Source organism: Octopus bimaculoides, chromosome 4, assembly GCF_046866305.1.
Source record: "Octopus bimaculoides isolate indiv1 chromosome 4, ASM4686630v1, whole genome shotgun sequence".
In the NCBI taxonomy this organism is placed as follows: Eukaryota; Metazoa; Mollusca; class Cephalopoda; order Octopoda; family Octopodidae; genus Octopus; species Octopus bimaculoides.
Window position 1 is genome coordinate 53,534,059 of NC_142931.1, and position 21,730 is coordinate 53,555,788.

The 21,730-nt window shown below is 37.0% G+C and overlaps 2 protein-coding genes across 15 annotated transcripts in view; one reads left to right on the forward strand and one right to left on the reverse strand.

The window, feature by feature from the left end:
• The window catches only part of LOC106871828 (mitochondrial uncoupling protein 4), a 37,113-nt gene extending 26,024 nt beyond the window's left edge, over positions 1–11,089 (reverse strand). For 2 of the 6 annotated variants that reach the window (XM_089350761.1, XM_014918532.3), the window contains exon 1: positions 10,736–10,966. In XM_089350761.1, coding sequence (XP_089206887.1) covers positions 10,736–10,820 — 85 coding nt within the window. In that variant the 5' untranslated portion in view covers positions 10,821–10,966. Of the gene's footprint in view, positions 1–1,442; positions 1,498–10,218; positions 10,309–10,524; positions 10,549–10,735 lie in introns of those variants that run through there. The other 4 variants (XM_014918530.3, XM_014918534.3, XM_089350759.1 and 1 more) reach the window with 4 other exon arrangements.
• Positions 1–21,730, forward strand: part of LOC106871826 (uncharacterized) — a 128,348-nt gene that overhangs the window by 39,009 nt on the left and 67,609 nt on the right. For 2 of the 9 annotated variants that reach the window (XM_089350757.1, XM_052967067.2), the window contains one exon: positions 18,649–18,791. The exons of 2 other annotated variants lie outside the window; for them this stretch is intronic. The gene's annotated coding sequence lies outside the window, so the exon portion shown is untranslated. Of the gene's footprint in view, positions 1–9,519; positions 9,686–18,648; positions 18,792–21,426; positions 21,544–21,730 lie in introns of those variants that run through there. 5 more of the 9 variants (XM_014918525.3, XM_014918527.3, XM_089350756.1 and 2 more) reach the window with 4 other exon arrangements.

Genomic DNA, 21,730 nt, shown 5'->3' on the forward strand with positions numbered 1-21,730 from the left:
TAATAATGGATATTAGCGTGAACACTCTCTTTTAAATTTAAAACTTTGGATATATAACCAAGGAGAACGATCCTTAAGGAGTCTACTTTAGACTTTTTGCGGTGAAATCTCTTGCTATATTGGTAACGATTACATGTTTTTCTATGAACAAATATATATATATATAGAGAGAGAGAGGGGGGAGAGCAACAGAGGCAGTATTAATCCCCAAAGGTAAAATATTCACCACTTAGAAGTGGATGTTACATTAGAACGCAAATACTGCAATATTTACCAAGAAAGAAAACTCTCATATGGCTATTTGGTACATAAAAGCACATCACCACTATCACCAGTAGCAGACAATCCCCGCTACTTCTGCTGCTCAGACTACCAGATCACATGATTTTAGCCTGATTTGGCCTTTTCAGTGACAGATACCAAACAACTGGAAAAAGAGTTTTCTTTCTTGATAAGTAATGTAGTATTTATGTGTTCTAACACAACACTTGTGTTAAATTACACATCTGAGATCTGAGTTAAATTACACATCTGAGACTTGTGTTAAATTACACATCTGATCCTGGCACATCCTCTCCACAGAGTCTTATCAGAAGCAACTGTCATGAAATTCTCTAGCTTGATTTGCAAGTGTAACCAACTGAAATTATGGATATTCTCTAAACATTCTTGGTCTACCCCTAGCTCTCCTGCTTATTGGCTCAGCTTGAAGAATCTGTCTTGTGATTCTTTTCTGCAACATTTTAATCACATGTCCATAGTACCAGAGCTGTGACTTCTCAATGAACCTGGAGAGACTTCCTCATTTCCTAGCTACACCCCGTGTCAAGCAACATTACTCCAGAGATCCTTTGAAGGAACTCCATTTCTACCACCTGTATTCACAGTCATACTCTTTCAATCATTACCCAACATTCATGACCATAGATGAGGACAGGTGTGAAAACTAATTTAAAGACAAGTGTGTTTGGCTTTTTTTTTTTTACCAACCTCTTCTCTTGAGACTTGTATTAAATTACACATCTGAAACTTGTGTTAAATTACACATCTGAGACTTGTGTTAAATTACACATCTGAGACTTGTGTTAAATTACACATCTGACATTTATGTTAAATTACACATTTGAGACTTGTGTTAAATCACACATCTGAGACTTGTGTCAAATTACACATTTGAGACTTGTGTTAAATTACACATCTCAGACTTGTGTTAAATTACACATCTCAGACTTGTGTTAAATTACACATCTGCTTTCAATGAAAGACTTGTATGTAAGTGAACACACAACTGTACACAAAGAAGCACATGATTATGCAGCACAGCATCTTTGTATATAGTTTCTGTTATGTTTCCCTCGGACTGACTTGCAGAGATAACATAACGAGTTATACAGTTTAATTATTACATTTATTGTTCAATTACATACAAAGAACGCACTCACCCAATGTTCGTTATGAATAAACAAAAGTCATGTCCGCCATATATATATCAATGACATTTTACTACGACAGTCCCACAAGACAACAACAATGAAACAATGAACTCAGACGAACCACATGACACACGGAACGTCAGACGAATTACATATCTAACAGTCCATATAACACCTCCCCACTGAAATTGATGCTACACAAGAAGTATCAACAGCAAAGTCTCTCTTGGGTTTTACGGGTTCTCTTGGACCGTCTTGGGTTGTCTGGTCCATACTCTGGAACGGGTAACATGGTCTTGGGTCTGGTTTGTCTTTGTGTTAGTGGCACAGTTTCCGAGATCTCCATCGGGTGATCTGTTGCAAATTCAAATACAGTGTTTTCTGCATCACCAGGTTCATTGTCTTCCTCAGTTGTGTACCGCGGTCGCAGCTGTTCCCAGTGTCGTCTCCACATCGGGCCATGAGGTATGACCTTCACGTTAAAGCAGCGAGTACCCAATGACTTCTTAATGATTGCTGGTACCCATCGGGGATCTTTGTCTCGGCGAGGTCCATAGTAGAGTGCATACACAGGATCTCCGGCCTTGTACTGCCTGGTAACTTTAGCGACATCAGCCGAGCTTGGAGTCACCTGAGACTTATGTGCTTCCTTAGACTGTTTGCCTTGAGCAATGTGTGTTGGCGATGGCAGCAGAGAATCAATCCTTGTTCGTATCTGCCGGTTATTCAAAAGTTCACTTGGAGAGAATCCACAGGATGTTGGTGTTCTCCGGTACTGCATCAAGAATTCTTGAAGTGCTCGTGTTGGCGGAAGAGAAGACTTCCTCAGAGCTTGTTTGAAGGTCTGCACCAAACGTTCCGCTGCTCCGTTGGTAGCTGGGTGGTAAGGTGCCCCTGTCAGGTGTGTGATCCCGCGTTCTTTGCACCAGCTCTGGAACTCCTCAGACGTAAAAGTTGGTGCATTATCGGTGACCAGTGTGTGAGGAAATCCGAAGTGCGCAAAGTCTTCCTCAAGCAGATTCAAAGTGGCTTTGGAGGACGTGGAGGAAGTGGGATGAATGCATGGGTACTTGGAATAAGCATCTGTGATCACCAGCCAATCTCTACCCATAAAATTTATTGCATGGTCCAGATGTAAGCGGCTCCACGGCTTTTCTGGTAACATCCATGGGTGAACTGGAGGCTTAGATGGCTGCCTTTGATGTTCGTTACATGAATCACATCGTCGACTGGCTATCTCTATAGCAGCATCGATACCAGGCCAATATACAGCAGTTCTTGCTAGCTGTTTCATGCGTTCCATGCCAAAGTGTCCGAGATGCAGAAGATTGAGGATCTTTGGCTGCAAGCTATGTGGAATCACAACTCTAGATCCATGTATAAGGCATCCATGACAGATACTAAGTGAGTTTGATAACTTACGGAACTTGTTGACTTCGTCATTGATCTCCATGTTCTTTGGTGGCCAGCCTTCACGGACATAGCGCATCACTGTAGATATCACTGGATCTTTCCCTGACTCTTGACGGAGGACGTTAGCATCCACAGGTTGGACTTGAATACTAAGAGCTTTGATGGCACACACCATGTCTATGTCTTCACCATTTTCCTTTCTGTCAAAGTCGTTGTCATCACCGAATGGCAAGCGACTGAGGGCATCAGCATTGCCATGATCTGCTGATTTCCGATATTCAATGGTGTAGTCAAACTGGTTCAGCCACAGGGCCCATCGTGCTAGTCTGTTAGCAGCGAGAAGTGGCGTCCCTTTCCTCGGACTGAATAGTGATGTCAGTGGCTTGTGGTCAGTCACGAGTACGAATTTACGACCGTACAAATATTGGTAAAACTTCTGCAAGCCAAATATGATAGCTAGGGCTTCCTTTTGAATTTGACTGTAGTTACGCTGTGCAGAAGTGAGAGTCTTGGACATATTGGATATTGGGCGCTCGCTTCCATCAGGATAGCGGTGAAACAGGACTGCTCCAATACCAACGTTTGATGCGTCACAAGCCAGTCCCAAAGTTTTGTTTGGATCGAAGTGTATCAGAACTTGACTTGATGAAAGTACATTTTTCAAGTGATCAAAAGCTGACTGTTCCTCATCTCCCCACTTCCAAATAGTTGACTTTTTTGTAAGGCAATAGAGTGGCTCTGCTATACTGGCTAAGTTTGGGATAAACTTTCCATAAAACTGAACTGAACCTAAGAAAGATTTCAAGCTTGATTCGTTCGTTGGAGATGGCATCTTTAAGACTGCTTCGACTTTGGATCCCTTAGTGATCCCCTCAGTCGACAAAATGTGTCCAAGGTATTCTACACTGGGTAGTGCAAACTGGCACTTTTCACGGCGACATCTGAGTCCATTGTCGCTTAGACGTGTGAGAAGACACTTTAGGTTGTTTAAGTGACTGTTTGCATCTTTCCCACTGACGAGCATGTCATCCTGGAAGACGGCCACTCCAGGTAGATCATGGGTCAGGTTTTCCATGATCTCCTGAAAGTAACCAGGTGCTGACTTGATTCCGAAAGGGAGTCGTTGTTGCAGGAGTACTCCACGGTGAGTGCTGAGTGCGAGTCTGCGTTGACTTTCTGGAGCCAGCTTGATCTGATTATAGGCATCAGCAAGGTCTATCTTTGTATATCTGAATCCACCTCCGAGTTTCTGCATCAGTTCAGCAGGGAGTGGCATTGGATGACGGTGATCAGCAAGTTGGTCATTAATTCCCACAGAGTAGTCACCACAAATCCGTAGTTTGGGCTTCAGGTTGCTTGAAGCGTGTGCTTTACGAATCGGTACCACTGGCGTTCCGTATTCATTGAATTGGACTGGCTTCCAGATTCCCTTGGCGATGCCTTCTTCGTAACCTTTGGCCAGGTCATCACGAAGAGCAAATGGGACCGGACGTGCCTTGTGAAAGACTGGTGTTGCGTCCGATTTGAACTTCACTTCCAGTTCAAAGTTCTTGAGACATCCCAATTCTTGCTTGAAAAGATCTGGAAATTCATCACACATGTTGTGACAATCTTGCTGCAGGGAAACATAGGGCTCGCTTGAGGTCTTTGGATACATCCCTTCTGCACCTTCCCTCTTAGCTTGGCTGTCTATGCTTTTCAAACCTAGAGCAGTGTCTACGGAAATTCCCAGAGTCTGGATAGCATTCCGACCCAGCAAATTAAGATCAGAGATCTTGGTGACTATGTAAGGTATAAGATCCTGCTTACCAGTTGTTGGATCCTTGGTTTGGCCCATGAAAGTTCCTAGAACAGGCAGGTTGTGCTTGCTGGCAGATTCATAGCGATGCTTGACATCTTGCAGCTTTGGTCTTCCAAGTTGTTTCCAGACTGACAAGGAAACAAAATTGCCTGTAGTAGCAGTGTCCAATTCCATTGTGAACAGTCTGTTCTGGATTGTTACTGGCACAATTAAACTGTGAGTGTCTCGGGAAACTTCACCTAGGATCGCCTTGACTAGCTCAGCTTTTGTGATTCTTTTCACGGGAGTTTGTGAATGGCCATTGCGTTGCTGATGTTGTTTTTTCCTACACACCGCTTGCAAATGACCCTTTTTATCACAAAAATGACATTTGGTTTCCCTGAAAGGACAGTCTGTTGCTTTGTGGGCCTTTCCACATCGGTAGCATTTCTCCTGGTTTGTGGAATAAGACGGCAGATGTTTCTTTTGAGGACTCTTATTCCTGTTCTGCTGGACCTTGTACACCTGCTTGGTTTTGGAACCGTATACAATTTCTTTTGCAACCTTTGCTGCGTCTTCAGTCTCAATGGCAACCTGGACAGCACGGGCAAAATCTAGTTCTGAGTCTTTTATCTTAAAAAGCGCCTTCAGAACCGCTTCATTGTTAACCGAACATATGAATCTCTGTCTCAGAGCTTCATCCTGTGGGTTGGTGATCGCTGGAAAATCACAGGTAGCTGCATCCTGGCGTATACGTGCTGCCAGCTCCTGGAGAGTTTCGCCTGGCTTCCGCTGCATATCACTCCAAAACTTGAAACGCTCTCTCACAATGAAAAGTTTAGGGTCGAACTGTTCCTTCATGAAGTCAACGATTTCGTCCATTATCAAGTTGTTGATATCTTTAGGCGGATTTTGTTGGGTAGCCAGATTAGCAAGTAGTTTGTAAACAGTAGCAGTCTGATTGGTTAGGAACACTTGTGCCATGCGTTTTTCAGGTACAGCATTAGCAGCCACAAACGTACGGAATCTTGACCAGTAATCAGGCCATAGTTCTGTCGCTGAATCAAATGCAGTAAATGGTGGAATCGACACTGTTGTTGAAGCAGCTGAAAAATAGCCACTAGAATCGCCTTCAACTTGTCGAGCACCAAACAGTTTTAACAGAGCGTCCATATCTCTCTGATGTTGTTGCATTTGCTTGTCCATTTGTTCCCTAAACAATTTAATAAGTTCTACTGTCTGTTTTTCAGCCATTGTTATTACGATGAATAATTTTACGGTAAAGTAAGCATGTATCCTATCGGTCCTATCGGCGACGCCAATAAACTCTGTTATGTTTCCCTCGGACTGACTCGCAGAGATAACATAACGAGTTATACAGTTTAATTATTACATTTATTGTTCAATTACATACAAAGAACGCACTCACCCAATGTTCGTTATGAATAAACAAAAGTCATGTCCACCATATATATATCAATGACATTTTACTACGACAGTCCCACAAGACAACAACAATGAAACAATGAACTCAGACGAACCACATGACACACGGAACGTCAGACGAATTACATATCTAACAGTCCATATAACAGTTTCTTTTGACATATTTCCTGTGAAAACCAATTTTCAAATGACACACACTATTGTCCTTGAACTAACTACCATGTGTTTTTGAAACTACCACTTCTGATGCTTTTTAGTCTCCATACAATACACATTTCATAAATGTGTTTATGTCCACACAAATATGTGCCCCTTGTATCATCAATTAATACTTATGATACTGTTGCTTTCTCAGTTCTTATTTTCATCTAGTTTGGTTTATATAAAGAATGGTGCATAATGTAAGAAGTACTGTATTTTCACAGGTGCAGGTATGACTATGTGGTGAAGTTTGCTTCCAACCACATGGTTTCAGGTTCAGTAGCACATTGGGCAAGTGTCTTCTACTATAGCTGCAGGCCAACCAAAGCCTTTTGTGTGGATTTGGAAGACGGAAACTTAAAGAAGCACTTTCTCTCTCTCTGTTTTCCTTGTCTTGACATTGCATAATGTTGTAAATGAATGTCATTCATTTTCAATATTCTACAAAAGCATATCTGACCAAGGAGAAATATTACTTTGCTTGGAAACAGGTAATGGTTGGCAACAAGAAGGGTGCCTGGCAGCAGAAAATCTGCCTCAATAAACTTCATCCTACCCATGTATACATGGAAAAAATGACATTAAAATGGTAATGATGATGTAATAATGAACATTAATGGCAAATTCAATCAAAAAGTCTCAGTATAAACATTCATTTATCTAATCATAATAAATGTTTTATTTGACATTTAGCACTTAACCAACATAATAGATACAGGTCAAACCCTTGAGAAGACAAATGCCATGGCTGGTTATTCCTATTGTATGCACAAAAGGTGACCTATACATGTGACATCAGGAGCCCATTGAGAATCACACAACCAGACCAACTGATAATAATTTGTCTAATATATTTGTTAACCCCTTAAACATGTTGCATTTATTCATCTATTCAGCATTTATAAATATTCTCATACCCAAGATAAAAAAAAATACACTTTTCACTGATTTCAAAGTGTCAATACATAAATCCAGTTTGCTAATATATAAATCCATTGAGCTGCCAACTCTGGTAGGATTTGAAATGAGATACAAAATTAGATAGGTTGATCCACCAAAGCATGATCTTTACCACTTACACTTTGTTCTGAGAGAATGATAAGAAATTAATGTAAATCTAATCTGAGTTGTTGAATGGTATTCAGATAATAGATAAAATAAAGTTCAAACTACATGCCATTAACTTTTGATAACAATATTTATGAAAATCTTCGGACAACTTTCATTAATACTTTGTTATCATCAGTTTCCCTATTAACTTGAGGTATACTGCAAGCCACTAAACACTAGGAGGAAAACCCCAAAACTTCTTTCAATGATCTTTGTGACCAAGTGGTATATACCATAGTTCAGGGAAATAAGATCACCCAAAAGTACTGGGTTCAATCCCACTAAAAGCACCATTTTGAAAACAGTAGGAGGACACCTAAGAATCATGACCTAGGTGGGTCTGACTCCCTTGGAGTGTAAGGAACTAACAGGCAGAAACACTTGCTTGAAGTGAGTTTTACTCTGAAGATTTCTCCTGTAGTCTGTTTGCACTGCAGTGAGTCTCCACCTATTTAAGCAGGATGAGTTTGTGTATAGAAGATAGACATTGAATGACGATGATGATGATGATGAAGATGATGGTGTGTGTGTGTGGACATATATATATATATGTGTGTGTGTGTGTATACTTATATGTAGATATATATATATGTAGGGATACATATGCACATAGATATTTTTGCACTTACTATTGTTTGTCTGAGGCCATGCTAAGCCCAAACAAATTTGGAAAACTTTGAAAGACTTCAAATTAGTGGTAGTGCATTAAGCAAAAGCTGAGGGTATCAGCATTTGGTGGAGAGGAAAGAACATACATTAAGTTTTTCAGAGACAGTTAAACACTCCCTTCTATTCTACACAGCTCTTTTCAATGAACAAGGAATATGTGGTAACACTAAAACCACTTTCTCTAGGACTGACATTTCTATATGAAGTTATTATTTCAGTTGGGGTTTATTTTTTGATTATAAAATTGTGAAATTCTTTTGTTCTTTTATTGAAAGTTCTAGGCATGAATCAAACAAAAAAATATTACTTTTTGTCTTCTCCTTTCTGTATGTTAATACATTTTGGTGCAGTTTCAGAAAAGTGATTATGTAACATAAAGTAATGACATAACACCAACATTTTTGTCCACAGTTTTTGGCCTATATAGCATGTACTAAAATCAATGACAAAATAATTTACTAATGTTATTTTATTCTTGCAAGGACAATTTATTTCATCATGAAAAACAACAAAATCACAGAAAACATCATTTTTTTTTCAGTTTCGGGAAAACCCAGGCAAAAACGAATGGTTTTACATAAAGCTATCCTTTTCAATTCATTGGTTGAATAAATGGTTGCCCTAACTTAAGTTTTGAGATACAAATCAAACTCCTTTAATTTTTTGAGTTTTAATCAAGGAAACCTGGACTATTTGATATTTTTTAATATGTTCCACCTAAGTAAGTAAAACCCAATAAGTTCACCAGTTCTTTTGTTCTTTTATTGAAAGTTCTAGGCATGAATCAAACAAACAAAAAAATGACTTTTTGTCTTTTCCTCTCTGTCGCACTAGAACTCATCTGTTATTGGTCTCTTCTCATCTACCCACAGAAATTTTCTTTGCTCTGAGCTAATTAGCATGACTAATTGCAAAAGTTGCATACAGCACATTAGTATTAGCAGTTATCAATAGTCTTGAACATCTACAAGAGACCTGGTTCTGTCTGTCTATCATACTCTTACCTCTCATAACCAGCCACAAATACACTTCCCCCAATACTACTAGTAGTATTGTCGTGCAGGTTATTTGGCAATTTAACTACAAAAAAAAAAAAAACCTTTCCAGCACAATCTGTAAAGTGGTTGGCATTAGGAAGGGCGTCTAGCCGTAGAAACCATACCAAAAGCAGAAAGTAGAGCTTGGTACAGTCTTCTGGCTTAGCAGCTCTTGTCAAACCGCTCAACCCATACCAGCATGGAAAAGAGACGTTAAATGATAATGATGATAATGAGCACTATGAGAAGCACAAGACATAAGCTTTCTTGACTCAGAATATTTGTCCCTAAATTCAAGGCAGTCATTCACATGGTGTACAGTTAATAAAAAAAATAAAGTATAAAGTAATACTATGGATTTGTTTTTAAAATGTGTTATTGATTTTTCAGCGATTGTCGGCTGCATTATTATTAACAATTACAAAAAAATGCTGAAGTCAGCCCGTCTAATGTTTATAAACACATAAAACAGATTTCCTTGAGTTTCAACGATGACAGCTAGTTCATTGAATTAGCATGCATTCTACAGACACGGGAATCCTTAACGTAGTTCTCAGGCAGAATCAGCGTGACAAAATTGGACCTTTAAATTACAGGTATAAACCATTGAACAGCTTTCCACATTATACTTGTCTTCTCGATTTTCTTGGTTCGACTAAAAGCAATGGTATAAAAAAACACTTGCTCAAAACGCCACGCAATGGGGTGGAACCTGGGACCTCTTGATTACAAAAGAATTATGAGTACCAATTTATTTTTACAGTTCGCTTGGGGATGTAAAATCTTCCCAAAAAAAACACCCTCCAGTCTCAAAAAAAACAATCAAACAAAAACAGGTTGTCTAGAATCCAGAGTACGGTTGGACAACCTCTGATCTGCGGTCCTCTGGATCAAATCTGACCTTAGACTAAACAACAATACTTCGCTTTCTCATTACTAATAAGGAAAGAGAAATTAATGTAAACGTAACACAGCCCGCAATATACATATATATATATATATATATATATATATATATATATATATACACATAAGCAAAGAGAAATTAACGTAAACGTAACACAGCCCGCAATATACATAAAAATATATATATATATATATATTTACATAAAGCAATAAATATATTTACGCATGAAGTCATAAAAACAATATCACTGTGTTTCTAACATACTGTGATGGAGGAAATAAAAATTCGTTTACACCGCCATAGTAACATGCTGGTAATTTTTCTGTTTTTTGCTCTAAATTTATCGTTACCCTGTTACGACCACTTACTAATGCTTTTATTTTCTGATCGAAACCAACCACTCCTCATAATTTCAATATGTAAGGATAGATTATTAATTTTAAAAAATTTTCACAATGGGCTGAAGCACCGAAACACGTGTAATGTTTTTAATACCCATTAATTATAACATAATATAATGAACTTAACTTTTATTAATGCCTTACTTCCAATATGATAAAGTTTTCACATGTTTCTTTATAGCATAAACACTGCATTAATATGACAACAATCGCTAGAGTTACTAATATCGTTGTACTCAACTGATTTAAAACAAGAGTAGCGAAGCTATTCACGTTGAAAGTAAGAGTGCAAATCAAAAATTAGACGAGTTCATAAACAGAAAACAAAGTTAACTTACCTGTTTCGGCCACAACAGCTGATGCCGACGAAAGTAAATATTTAAAAGCGAATTTGTTATGTTTCTTGCCATCTTTCACCAACATCACAGCAACTTTTAACAAATTTTTCCTTGCTAGGTAACAGGGTCAGGCTAACTACACAGAATTAAAAATTTCACCACTGAAAAAGCTGATCTCCAACAACCATACATTCCTTCCCTACCCCTGATGTCTTAACTATATTTATAAGTAAATATTTTATTTATTTTTTTATTCTTATGTTAGAAATCTATTGTCTCCTCAGGATATCTGCTCGCACTATATTTAACTTAAGAAATTCTCTACACTACACTAGTTTAAGCTACTACCGTAGCAACTGAAGTGAATCGTAATGGATTGATGATTTTATTAAAGGATATATATTAGAAGCGATACTACTTAAATACAGAGGTCCCGTAGGGTTAGGATTAGTCTTAGGGTCAGTTTTTAGGGACCTCTGTATTTAAGTGGTACCTTAGAAGCGGCCATGCTGGGGCACCGCCTCGAAGAATTTTAGTCGACACCAATATTTTTTTTTTTTTTTTTTTTTTTAATCTGGCTCTTATTTCATCGGTCTGTTGTACCGAACCGCCAAGTTACGGGATGTAAACATGCCGACGCTGGTTGTCAAGCGGTGGTAGAGGGACAAAGACACACGCACACATATATGTATACATACATATATAGATATACATACGATGCGCCTCTTTCAGTTCCCGCCTACCAAATCCACTTACAAGGCTTTGGCCGACCCGAGGCCATAACAGAAGGCTCTTGCCCAAGGTACCGCGTAGTGGGACTGAACAGGAACCATGTGGTTAGGAAGCAAAGTTCTTACCACACAACCATACCTCTGCCTTCACTTGTCAGTTTACGCAGTACCGGCATGGGTGCGCTTATGCAGCACTGGCACGGGTGCATTTACACAACACTGGCACAGGTGCTTTTTATGTGGCACTGGCACCCTGAAAGGACAAGCCTGTATATATGGAAGATAACGGTTTTCCTTAGCTCGATGCATCTTTTCTAGAGCAGCAAATCCCCACATCTCCTAGTCTCTTGTCATTTCCTCAATGAGGCCTAACGTCCAAAGTTCCTTTCTCGCCACTTCGTCCCACGTCTTCCTGGGTCTACCCAACTCTTCGAAACGCCAGTGTTATAATGGAGGCAGCTGATGAAGGAAATGTTCTCTATGTGGCCTGTGTGTTTTCTGTACCTTGTTTATCATTTTGTCCATGTATTTTTGCAACGTCATGTACCCAGATATGCATCTATATATACATGTAGATGAAAGTATGTACATACATGTACATATATATGCATATACTCATATATTATATATATATATATATATATCTGTATGAGTTAGAGGTTAATAAACCATCTAAGGGATATTAAATATCCAATATACTACTGGATGTGTACCTACATATTTTTAACCAAGTGCTTACTATTGAATGGCAATATTGCAATTGAATACTAGGTATGGGTGGGGGTAAATTTGGGAATTTACCCAGGATTTATAAGGCAAATAAGAAAATGGAGAGGATATAAAATCGACAAACATCAGCCTGTAAACATTCCATTATATCTATTTATTAAATGATAACGAACGTGTTTAAGTGGTACAAGTAAACTAATGAGATCAGCCAATAAATATGTAAACAGATATATATATAGAGAGAGAGATGAATGAATAATAATAGATGAGTGTACAGATACAAATCACGGCTGTTTCTACCATGAGGCATCAGAATCTTCCAAGTTATCCTCATCACATCAGTGATATATAGGGATGAACAAAGATTGGGTAATGGTTGATCTTCAAGGTTTCTTCAGAGAGTACAAATGTTAGGAAACTAACATGTGGGAAATTCAGTTAGAATAATAGAGTAGGATAAGATAGAGGAAAATAGGTAAAAATATAAAATAATATAATGTAATAGACATGGTAAGGAAAAGTAAGAACTTCATTTCAAGGTGTTATAACCCATGGTATTCCATCCTGTGGTAAGTAAGTAAAGTCACTCTCAGGAGATATATCCATAGGCTGCCGTTTACATTGTTTCCATTATGCTGAGGGAAATAGTGAATGTAGTATGCTTTGTGGTGGGTTTAATTGTATGGTCCCTGCTACAGAGGTTAGAGGCTAAATGCTATTTAATAGATATAGCAATATTAAAGGAGTTGGCTGAAATAACTTAAATTGAACCTGTTAGGGGAAAATTAATACATAAGTAAAACCTTGATAGTGTGATATTAATATTTGTTACTTATTGGCCAAAAACTAATCCCAATACCTCTATGCATAGCGGGGTGAGGTAAAAGTCAATCCTACAACCTAATTGGTCAATGAATTAATGTCACCTCTACCCCACCTCTTTTATAGACAGTTACTTCTGTCTAATTGACTCTTTCAAAAGTTTAATTCTTTTTCTTGTGGGTAGAGGGGTACTTGTGGCAATATTTATGACCAATATCCAACCATGAGCTGTCAACTCACTATGCTCTTTATTCTAAATATACAGTCTTCTAGTCTCAGATTTTAGTTAATGATAAAGAGACAGATAAATTGGAAATTAATTACAACCCACTGTGTTCCATGTCACTCTAAAAGATTGTAGTCTCTTCTCTTAACTATTCTTGCGACAATAGTGACAACATGAATTTCTTCCATCCTCTTGTTCTGTTAAAATTTTAAGAAAAATTAGATTAACGTATCTTGTCTGTTGAAGTTCCAACTTTGTGCAGCTGAAGATAGTGCTGCATTTAAATTGATGTAATGATAGCATTGTTCAATTAAATGGAGCCGCTTAAAACGGTTGTACTGCATTACTACTTGAAATCCTGTTACTTATTTTGATTATATATATATATGTATATATATGTAAGATATTTTTAAAAGTCCTTATTTATACAGAAGTTACTTTGAAATTGGTTAATTTTGTTTTACTTCAATATCCTCATTTTAGTCATTCAGTTGGACTTAGGTCAAGTTTCTTACCATTATAATGCCTTCTAGCTACTTTAAAAAAGTTCAACTAAAAGTCACTAGGTACTGTATGTAGAACGAATGTCTTGATTCTGACAGCACTACTAGTTTGTCTTTTTATTGGCTTATTAGGTCCCTACTTATTGATGCTTAATACAAACATAAAAAGTAAAATTACGATGATAAATATGTCGAAAATATAGGTGTTCATAAATGTGTGATGGTGAAAACAAATCACAATCTGTTCATAAACCACTCTTGCGGACTGTGTCATCAATGAGCCCAGATTATACCCCCTCCAGACAGCCAGCCCAGAATATATCCCTGTCCGGACTATACTCCATGCTTGCGGACAAATAATACAGATGTACTTCACTTATAAAAGTTGCTTCAGAACATATATAAAATTTGATATCAATCGCTGAAGAATTAAAAGTTACATGTAAATTTCCATTTAAGCATAGCAATTTAGAATTATCAAATGCAAATATTCAATGTACCAATATAAAACCAATGTATAGGTAGATTGGAAAAAATTGACGACTTATGCACACTACACAACACACTTGTACTATGAGTCATAGCCTAGACTCATGCAAATGAGGCCATTCGTGTTAGGTACATTTTTTAAGATTTTGCATTTGATAATTCTAAATTACTATGTTTAGATCAAAATTTACATGTAATTTTTAATTCTTCATCGATTGATATCAAATTTTATATATGCTCTATACAACTTTTATAAGTGAGGTATATCTGTGTTATTTGTCTGCGAACATGGAGTATAGCCTGGACGGGTATATTCTGGGTTGACTCTCTGGAGGGGTATAGCTTGGGCAAGGGTATATTTTGGGCTGTTACACCACCAATTTTCAATCCTGTCTAGACTTGTTGCACCCATACCCCTGCACTGATCAATAAAGCCACAGAGAGACACCTGCATTCAAGTACGTGTGTGTATGCCCTGCATATGTCGCTTTGAATGCATTCTATTTGTAAGGTTTTTTTTTAACATGTAAATTAGGGGTTCTGTGGAGTGAGTGCATGTTCAATAGTTCCAGTTTTAGCTAAAACTGGAAAACCTAGGGTTTTGAACATTAAAAATTTGAAAATTGGCGACCCCTTCACATTTGGCGACCCCCCCCCCCCCTAAAATTGCTTTGCGGATCCCAGTTTGGGAACTGAGGTCCTAACAACATATCAGTGGAATAAAGTATTAGACAGTTGTGCAAAGGGAGTTGTTTACTGCATTAGGATTTATGGTAAAATCCATAAATTGAATGAAATAAAGGAATAAGGAATATGATGATGAGGTAGACTTAAATTAAGTGAGTTTATACCTTATCCTAATAACATTTCTGTGGAATAAAGTGTTAGATAATTATACACTTTATTTTATCCATTTGTGTTCTTATTTTATGCAAACACCATGCCTAGAACCTTCCCTATGTTGGATCTGGAACTTACACTGGACCATGAAACTGCTTGTTGGTGTGTAAGGGTATATAATTTTAGTTTAGTATCATTGATGCTGAAATGAGAGGATCAGTCCACCTTCAATATCTTGGTATTTATTCTCTAAACCAAATTTTGAATTTTTAATCCACCTGAAGAAAAGGGTTTTTTTCATGATGTGATCAAATTATTCACCAATTAAAAATGTGTCTGAAACAGCTGTTGTGAACCTCTAACCCATTTGTGTTCATATTTTATATAAGTATGAAATCATAAGGATCTTTTGGACAATAACTGTTGAGGATTGAGCAATGTCCCATCTCATGTATGAATTTTCCATTTATTCCTTTGTTGTGTTTCTGTTTAAATCTTGAAACTTGTATAAAATAGAATGCCCAAAAGGGCTCCTGATTCTCTGTGTCAGAAGCAGTTATGTTCAGATCACAACTAAGTCTTATGTATATATATATATATATATATATATATAAACAAATAGTAAATGAGTATATGCATATATACGTACAGGCATGTGCGTACCGACATCTACCCGTATGTATAGGTGCATATCTGGGTACAAGACATTGCAAACAAAACGTAGACGAGAAAACACACAAGCCACATAGAGAACATTCTATATATATATGGGCAACACACACATACACACACACATGTACATACACCAATTGCATACATATTTTTTGTACGCATACATGTTCGTATGTATGTGTGCATGTGTGTGTTGCCTGTATATCAACAAAACACTTTTTTCCTCGACGGAAAAAAAAGAAGTTTTAAAAACTTGCTCATCGCTAGAAAGGGACATAACTCCTGTTGTAAACAATGGTTGATTTCTCCGACTTGAAAGTTGTTAAAAGTTATGGTTGAAAATCGATTTTTACAGCTATACATGGGTGCTTCTGAGAGAAAAGGTTGACGAAAATGCAGATAGGGTCATGACGAATGTCCTCCTAAAATTGGAGTGATATGCGTGCTAATTTGTGGATGTGCATAAATTACATTCTCGTACACACACACACACACACACCTTGCCTTTTATATATATATACTAGCAGTATAGCCCGGCGCTGCTCGGGATTAAGCTAGGATTATTAAGTGACCAAGTGCTTTATTTCAAACCAAAATAAGTAACATGGACATCAGATTTGAGCGAAATCCGTTGAAATTGGTTTGGCTGAAAATGGTTTGCTAGCAATTTAATTGGGAAATTCCATAAGGAATCAATTTATTGGTTATTTCCACTCATTGACTGTTTTTTTTTTTAAAGTTGCATTAGAGATCTGCATAGGAAAAGGTTGATCTGAAGATTTGCATTGGGGATGTGAATTGGAGTAACTTAGGAAAACTTACCAACAGCCTTAACCAAAAAATAAGGGGCCTGTCCCTTCTAGGTTAACTCTAACCCTAACCCCTAACCCTAACCCTGACCCTAAAACCGTAACCCTAACACCAACCCTAATCGTAATCCTAACACTAACCTTAACCCTAACCCTAATCCTAACCGTAAAACTCTAACCCTAACCCTAAAACCCTAACCGTAACACCTTAGTGGAAATCGTGCGGTTGTTAATCTGAAACATTACAAAACCCTTTTTGTGGTCCGAAAAACGGGTTGGGGGGGGGGGGTGACTGACAAATTATTACATACGTTTTTGTTTCATAGTTGTGAAATATAAACAAAACTCTTTCGCTCCCAAAGTAGTATATATGAGGGGGGAGAAAGATGAACGATTTAAAACAAATAAATGATTTAAAATAAATATATTTGAATTGTTGTGTGAGAAAGTATATATAATCTCATTATAGAATATAGTGTCTTTCAAAAACATCGTATATTTTAAACTATATCTCATGTTTAAGAAAAAAAAATGCCTTTTACATTTTAACTTACTCTGTCTTAACTACATTTTCATTCCTAATACGCTTTCTGCCTCCCTTTCCACTTTTTCGTTCTTTTGGTTTTTTTTTAGACGCTGGCAAAGTAAACTTTGTCTTGCTTAGAAAAATTTGCTTGCCTTACCCACTTTTTTCATTCTTTTATTTTTTGGACGCTAGCAAACACTGTATCGCCCCCCCCCTGTCACAAACACACTATTTCTTTCTTTCTCTCTCTCTCTCTCTCTCTCCTTCACGCGCGTACGCACAGATTTGACTTCGCCATGTCAACAAACTTCAAAATTCGTAAAAGTTTATCGATTTTTACAGCTATACGCGGGTGCCTCTGAGAGAAAAAATTGGCCAAAATGCACATAAGGTCATTCCGAATCTCCTCCTAAAATTGGAGCGACATGCGTGATAATTTGTGGACGTGCATAAACTACATTCACGTACACACACACACACACACACACAAACATCGTCTGTTTTATAGATATAGATATGGATGGTAGAATTTGATTCAAGGGATATTTGGCTGCTATTTCATGCAGATCAAGTAACATCACTCAACAACTGAGTGATGTTTTACTTTTGGGAACTTCGAAGGAAACAACAATGTTGTTTGACATAAATAAAGTCTTCAACTGTCTGGCACAACCCCAATCACCTGTCTTAGTTGCCTGCTTATGATCCCTATTTCTCATATTTCAAACAAAAACTTTGTTAGACTGCTCCCTCGGAGTATGGAGTCATTTCTCATTTTATCAACTCTGGTGTTTCTAGATTTTCATTTTTACATTAATTTTCTTCTCACTGTCATTTCTAACAACATACTCCTCTGCAAATAACACTTCTCTTTACTCACTCCTTAATCTTTTACAAAAGCTTCCTTCACATACAATTTTGATACCACACACCAAACTTGCTCTACTTCCTTAAACAGAGACCTCAAAATCATCTTACAATGGTAGATAGATGACATTTCCCTACATATATGGCCACATATGAGCATTCATGCTGGTACCATATTAAAAACAATGATACATAAAAAGCACCCAGTACACTCTGTGAAGTGGTTGGCATTAGGAAAGCTATCAAGCCATAGAAACCATGCCAGAACAGACAATGGTGCTTGATGCAGCCCCTGGCCTTACCAGCTCTAGCCAAACAGTCCAACCCATGCCAGTATGGAAAATGGATGTTCAATGATGATGATGATGATGATTCTTTTTTTGGAATGTTGGATCTTGAAGCAGATCAGCTATGAATAATTGCATGTAAATATTGGGTTAAAAACCCTTTAGATTGAAGTTTATAAAAAAATTCTTATGAAAGTTATAGTACCTATTTCTCATTTCTCTTGAAGATTATTAACACTGATAGACATCTATGACTGACCATAGAAGGCCGAGAAAGACTAATTCTATGTTAGTATGTGTACACTTTGCATGGGAGAGAAGGGGAGAGAGCGAGAGAGAGTGCGTGTGTGTTTGTGTGTGCATGTGTGTGTGTGTTTATATATGTATTTATGTATTTTATATCTTTTGGAAGGAACTGGAGCATGAAACTTGGACTACCCTTCGTCTCATACGCAAATGTCACCAAACCGTAAAGACTCGTCATAAAGAGCTACTAAGTCATGAAATCACAAGACAGTCAACTATTTTAAGTGTACCCACACTTTACAAAAGTAGGTGAGCAGTACAGCCAACCATAATAATAAATATGTTACTGCTCTAATTTTTAGAGTGTGCATCTTTTTTTCAGATGTATGAACTACTGCTGAGTATGTGAAAAACAACATTCGAGCGTGGTCGTTGCCAGTGGCACCGCACTGGCTCCCATGTAGGTAGCACATAAAAACACTTTTTGAGGGTGAGCATGGTCGTTGTCAGAACCGCCTGACTGGCCCTTGTGCCAGTGGCACGTAAAAAGCACCCACTACACTCTCGGAGTGGTTGGCGTTAGGAAAGGCATCCAGCTGTAGAAACTTTGCCAGACCAGATTGAGCCTGGTGCAGCCAATGGCTCACCAGTCCTCAGTCAAACCGTCCAACCCATGCCAGCATGGAAAGCGGACGTTAAACGATGATGATGTTTATATATATATATATATATATATATATATATATATAATTATGTGTATTCCTTCTATCTTAATGAATAAAAATTCTTCTGATAGAATAAATGGGTTAATAGAAACCAATGTAGCAAAGAACACAAAATAACTGTGGTTAGCTCCTGTTTTTAAGGCAGGAACTCCTTGAAATTTTGGGTATTTGAGTATATTTAAGAATTTAAGGATTGGAGAAAACGCATGTTATAATTGCATACTTTATTCCTACATGTGTTTCAAAGGATTACAACCTGTGTGATCCATAGGGATCTTTGATATTAAAATTGTAACCTTCTCATCAGAGAAAGCATGGGAATCATCTTAAACGTAAGACATTATGATAATCGGTCATAATGTCTTACGTTTAAGATGATTCCCATGCTTTCCCTGATGAGAAGGTTACAATTTTAATATCAAAGATCCCTATGGATCACACAGGTTGTAATCCTTTGAAACATATGTAGGAATAAAGTATGCAATTATAACATGCGTTTTCTCCAATCCTTAAATTCTTATATATATATATATATATATATATATATATATATATAATACACTGATATATTTGGACAAGTGTCCTCATCTTGGTTATTGCAACCTTCAGCCTTCTTCAGGTGTCCATTGTATTTGGTAACATTCTCAGAATTCTCAAACAAACCCTTTATGAAATCCAGTGGTATATCTGTTTTCATTCTATTATTCATACCAGGGATATTCTATTCCCTATTCTTCCTCTTGTGATATTGTTGTTCATTCTACTTGAACCAGTGTTTTTATCGTTATCCACTAGCTAAAGTACCACACTTATATCACTTAATCAATGCTTATGATCACTATCCCATTTTCTCGTAGAACATATATTTAATGAAAATTAGGGGCTTTAAATCTAACTTCAACCTGTCATGATAAAAACTCATCACTACAGAATAAAGCATTGTTAGGACGAATTTCCATGCTTTCGTTCTTTGCAGCATATTTACATTATAGTGTAGTGAGTTCAGGTGCTGACACGAGCTATCCCCCCTCCCACAGCACCACTCTGTATCCAACCCGGTGGTGGTGGGGAGGCTGAAAAAGTTCATAACTTGATAGACTTTCATTTGAAGTTTCAAGAAAGTGAAAGAAAAATTCAACAATAGCCTATAGTACTAAATTTTGGCTATAAGATACATTAACGAAAGGAGGAAAAAGAAGAAAAATAGATTACTAAATGTCATGATCAAAGAAAAATTCTAAATAAAATTTTAAACCTGTTATTTTCCCTGCTAAATACTAGATTCAACAATTTTCTGCCAAAGGCTGAAAAAAGAAAATGCTAGATCTAGCATAAAATATGCGAAATTGGCAACCCTCAGACTGCTATGATGTAAGGGATACCATCCAATACCCCGGAATTCTCCAAGGGAAATTACTCAGTGACGCAGAAATAACTGTCTTTTGACAGTTTGAAGGAGAATATTTTAAGAAGAAAAATGTAAATTAGAATTTGTATCAACTAGCTTAGTTTTTTCCCCCTACTTCATCTACTTTTAAAAGAAAACATTCGTATCATTATTTAGTATTGTATCGATAATGAAGTTCGATGTATAAATATTAGATATTTTACTTTATATATATTGAACAAGAATTATCACTTTCATGGAGTGTACAAATTAATCTCATTTTGATCGAGCACAGTCACACTTCACTCGTTAAAGAGAAAAATATGAAATTTGTTTAACTCAAAGAGCAGCTAAAATTGACTAGCGATATTCTATGTAAATACTGTTTACAAATGTTACACACGTTTGTATGTGTGTGTTTTGTAAATTGTTCTGGTTGTCATAAGCTTAACATCTGTTTGTTTTGCTTATTTAATTTATTTAAATTATTTCATTTATAGAGTTCTTAACTTTTGTTTTAATACTCAAGTCACATAGTTTGTTGAGGGATCGCACTCCGATATCCCGCTGTTGGATACTAGTATTGGGTTAGCAATATTCTATGTAAATACTGTTTACAAATGTTACACACGTTTTTATGTGTGTTTTGTAAATTGTTCTGGTTGTTTAAAGTCATAAGCTTAACATCTATTTGTTTTGCTTATTTAAATTATTTCATTTATAGATTTCTTAACTTTTATTTTACTACTCAAGTCACATAGTTTGTTGAGGGATCGAACTCCGATATCCCGCTGTTGGATACTAGTATTGGGTAATTTCCGGCAACGTCAGCATCGTTACAAAATGGCGACTTCTACACTAACTTTGTGTTTGCCACCTAGATTTGTTGTTACCTTCAAATAAGACTTTCGTGAATATAACAGTAGATATAATTATTTACTATGATCAGGTAATATCTCAAACAGTTACTATGTCATTTAAGATTTGCTGTAATGCGATCCTTCTAATATAAATTGTTATATTATTACTTTCATTACCACGATGGTTTAATTTGATGGAAAGGAATTCGTATAATTTCGAAATGTTTTCTTATGTTATTTTTAATTTTATATGTTTCTTCCAAATTAGCCCCCATC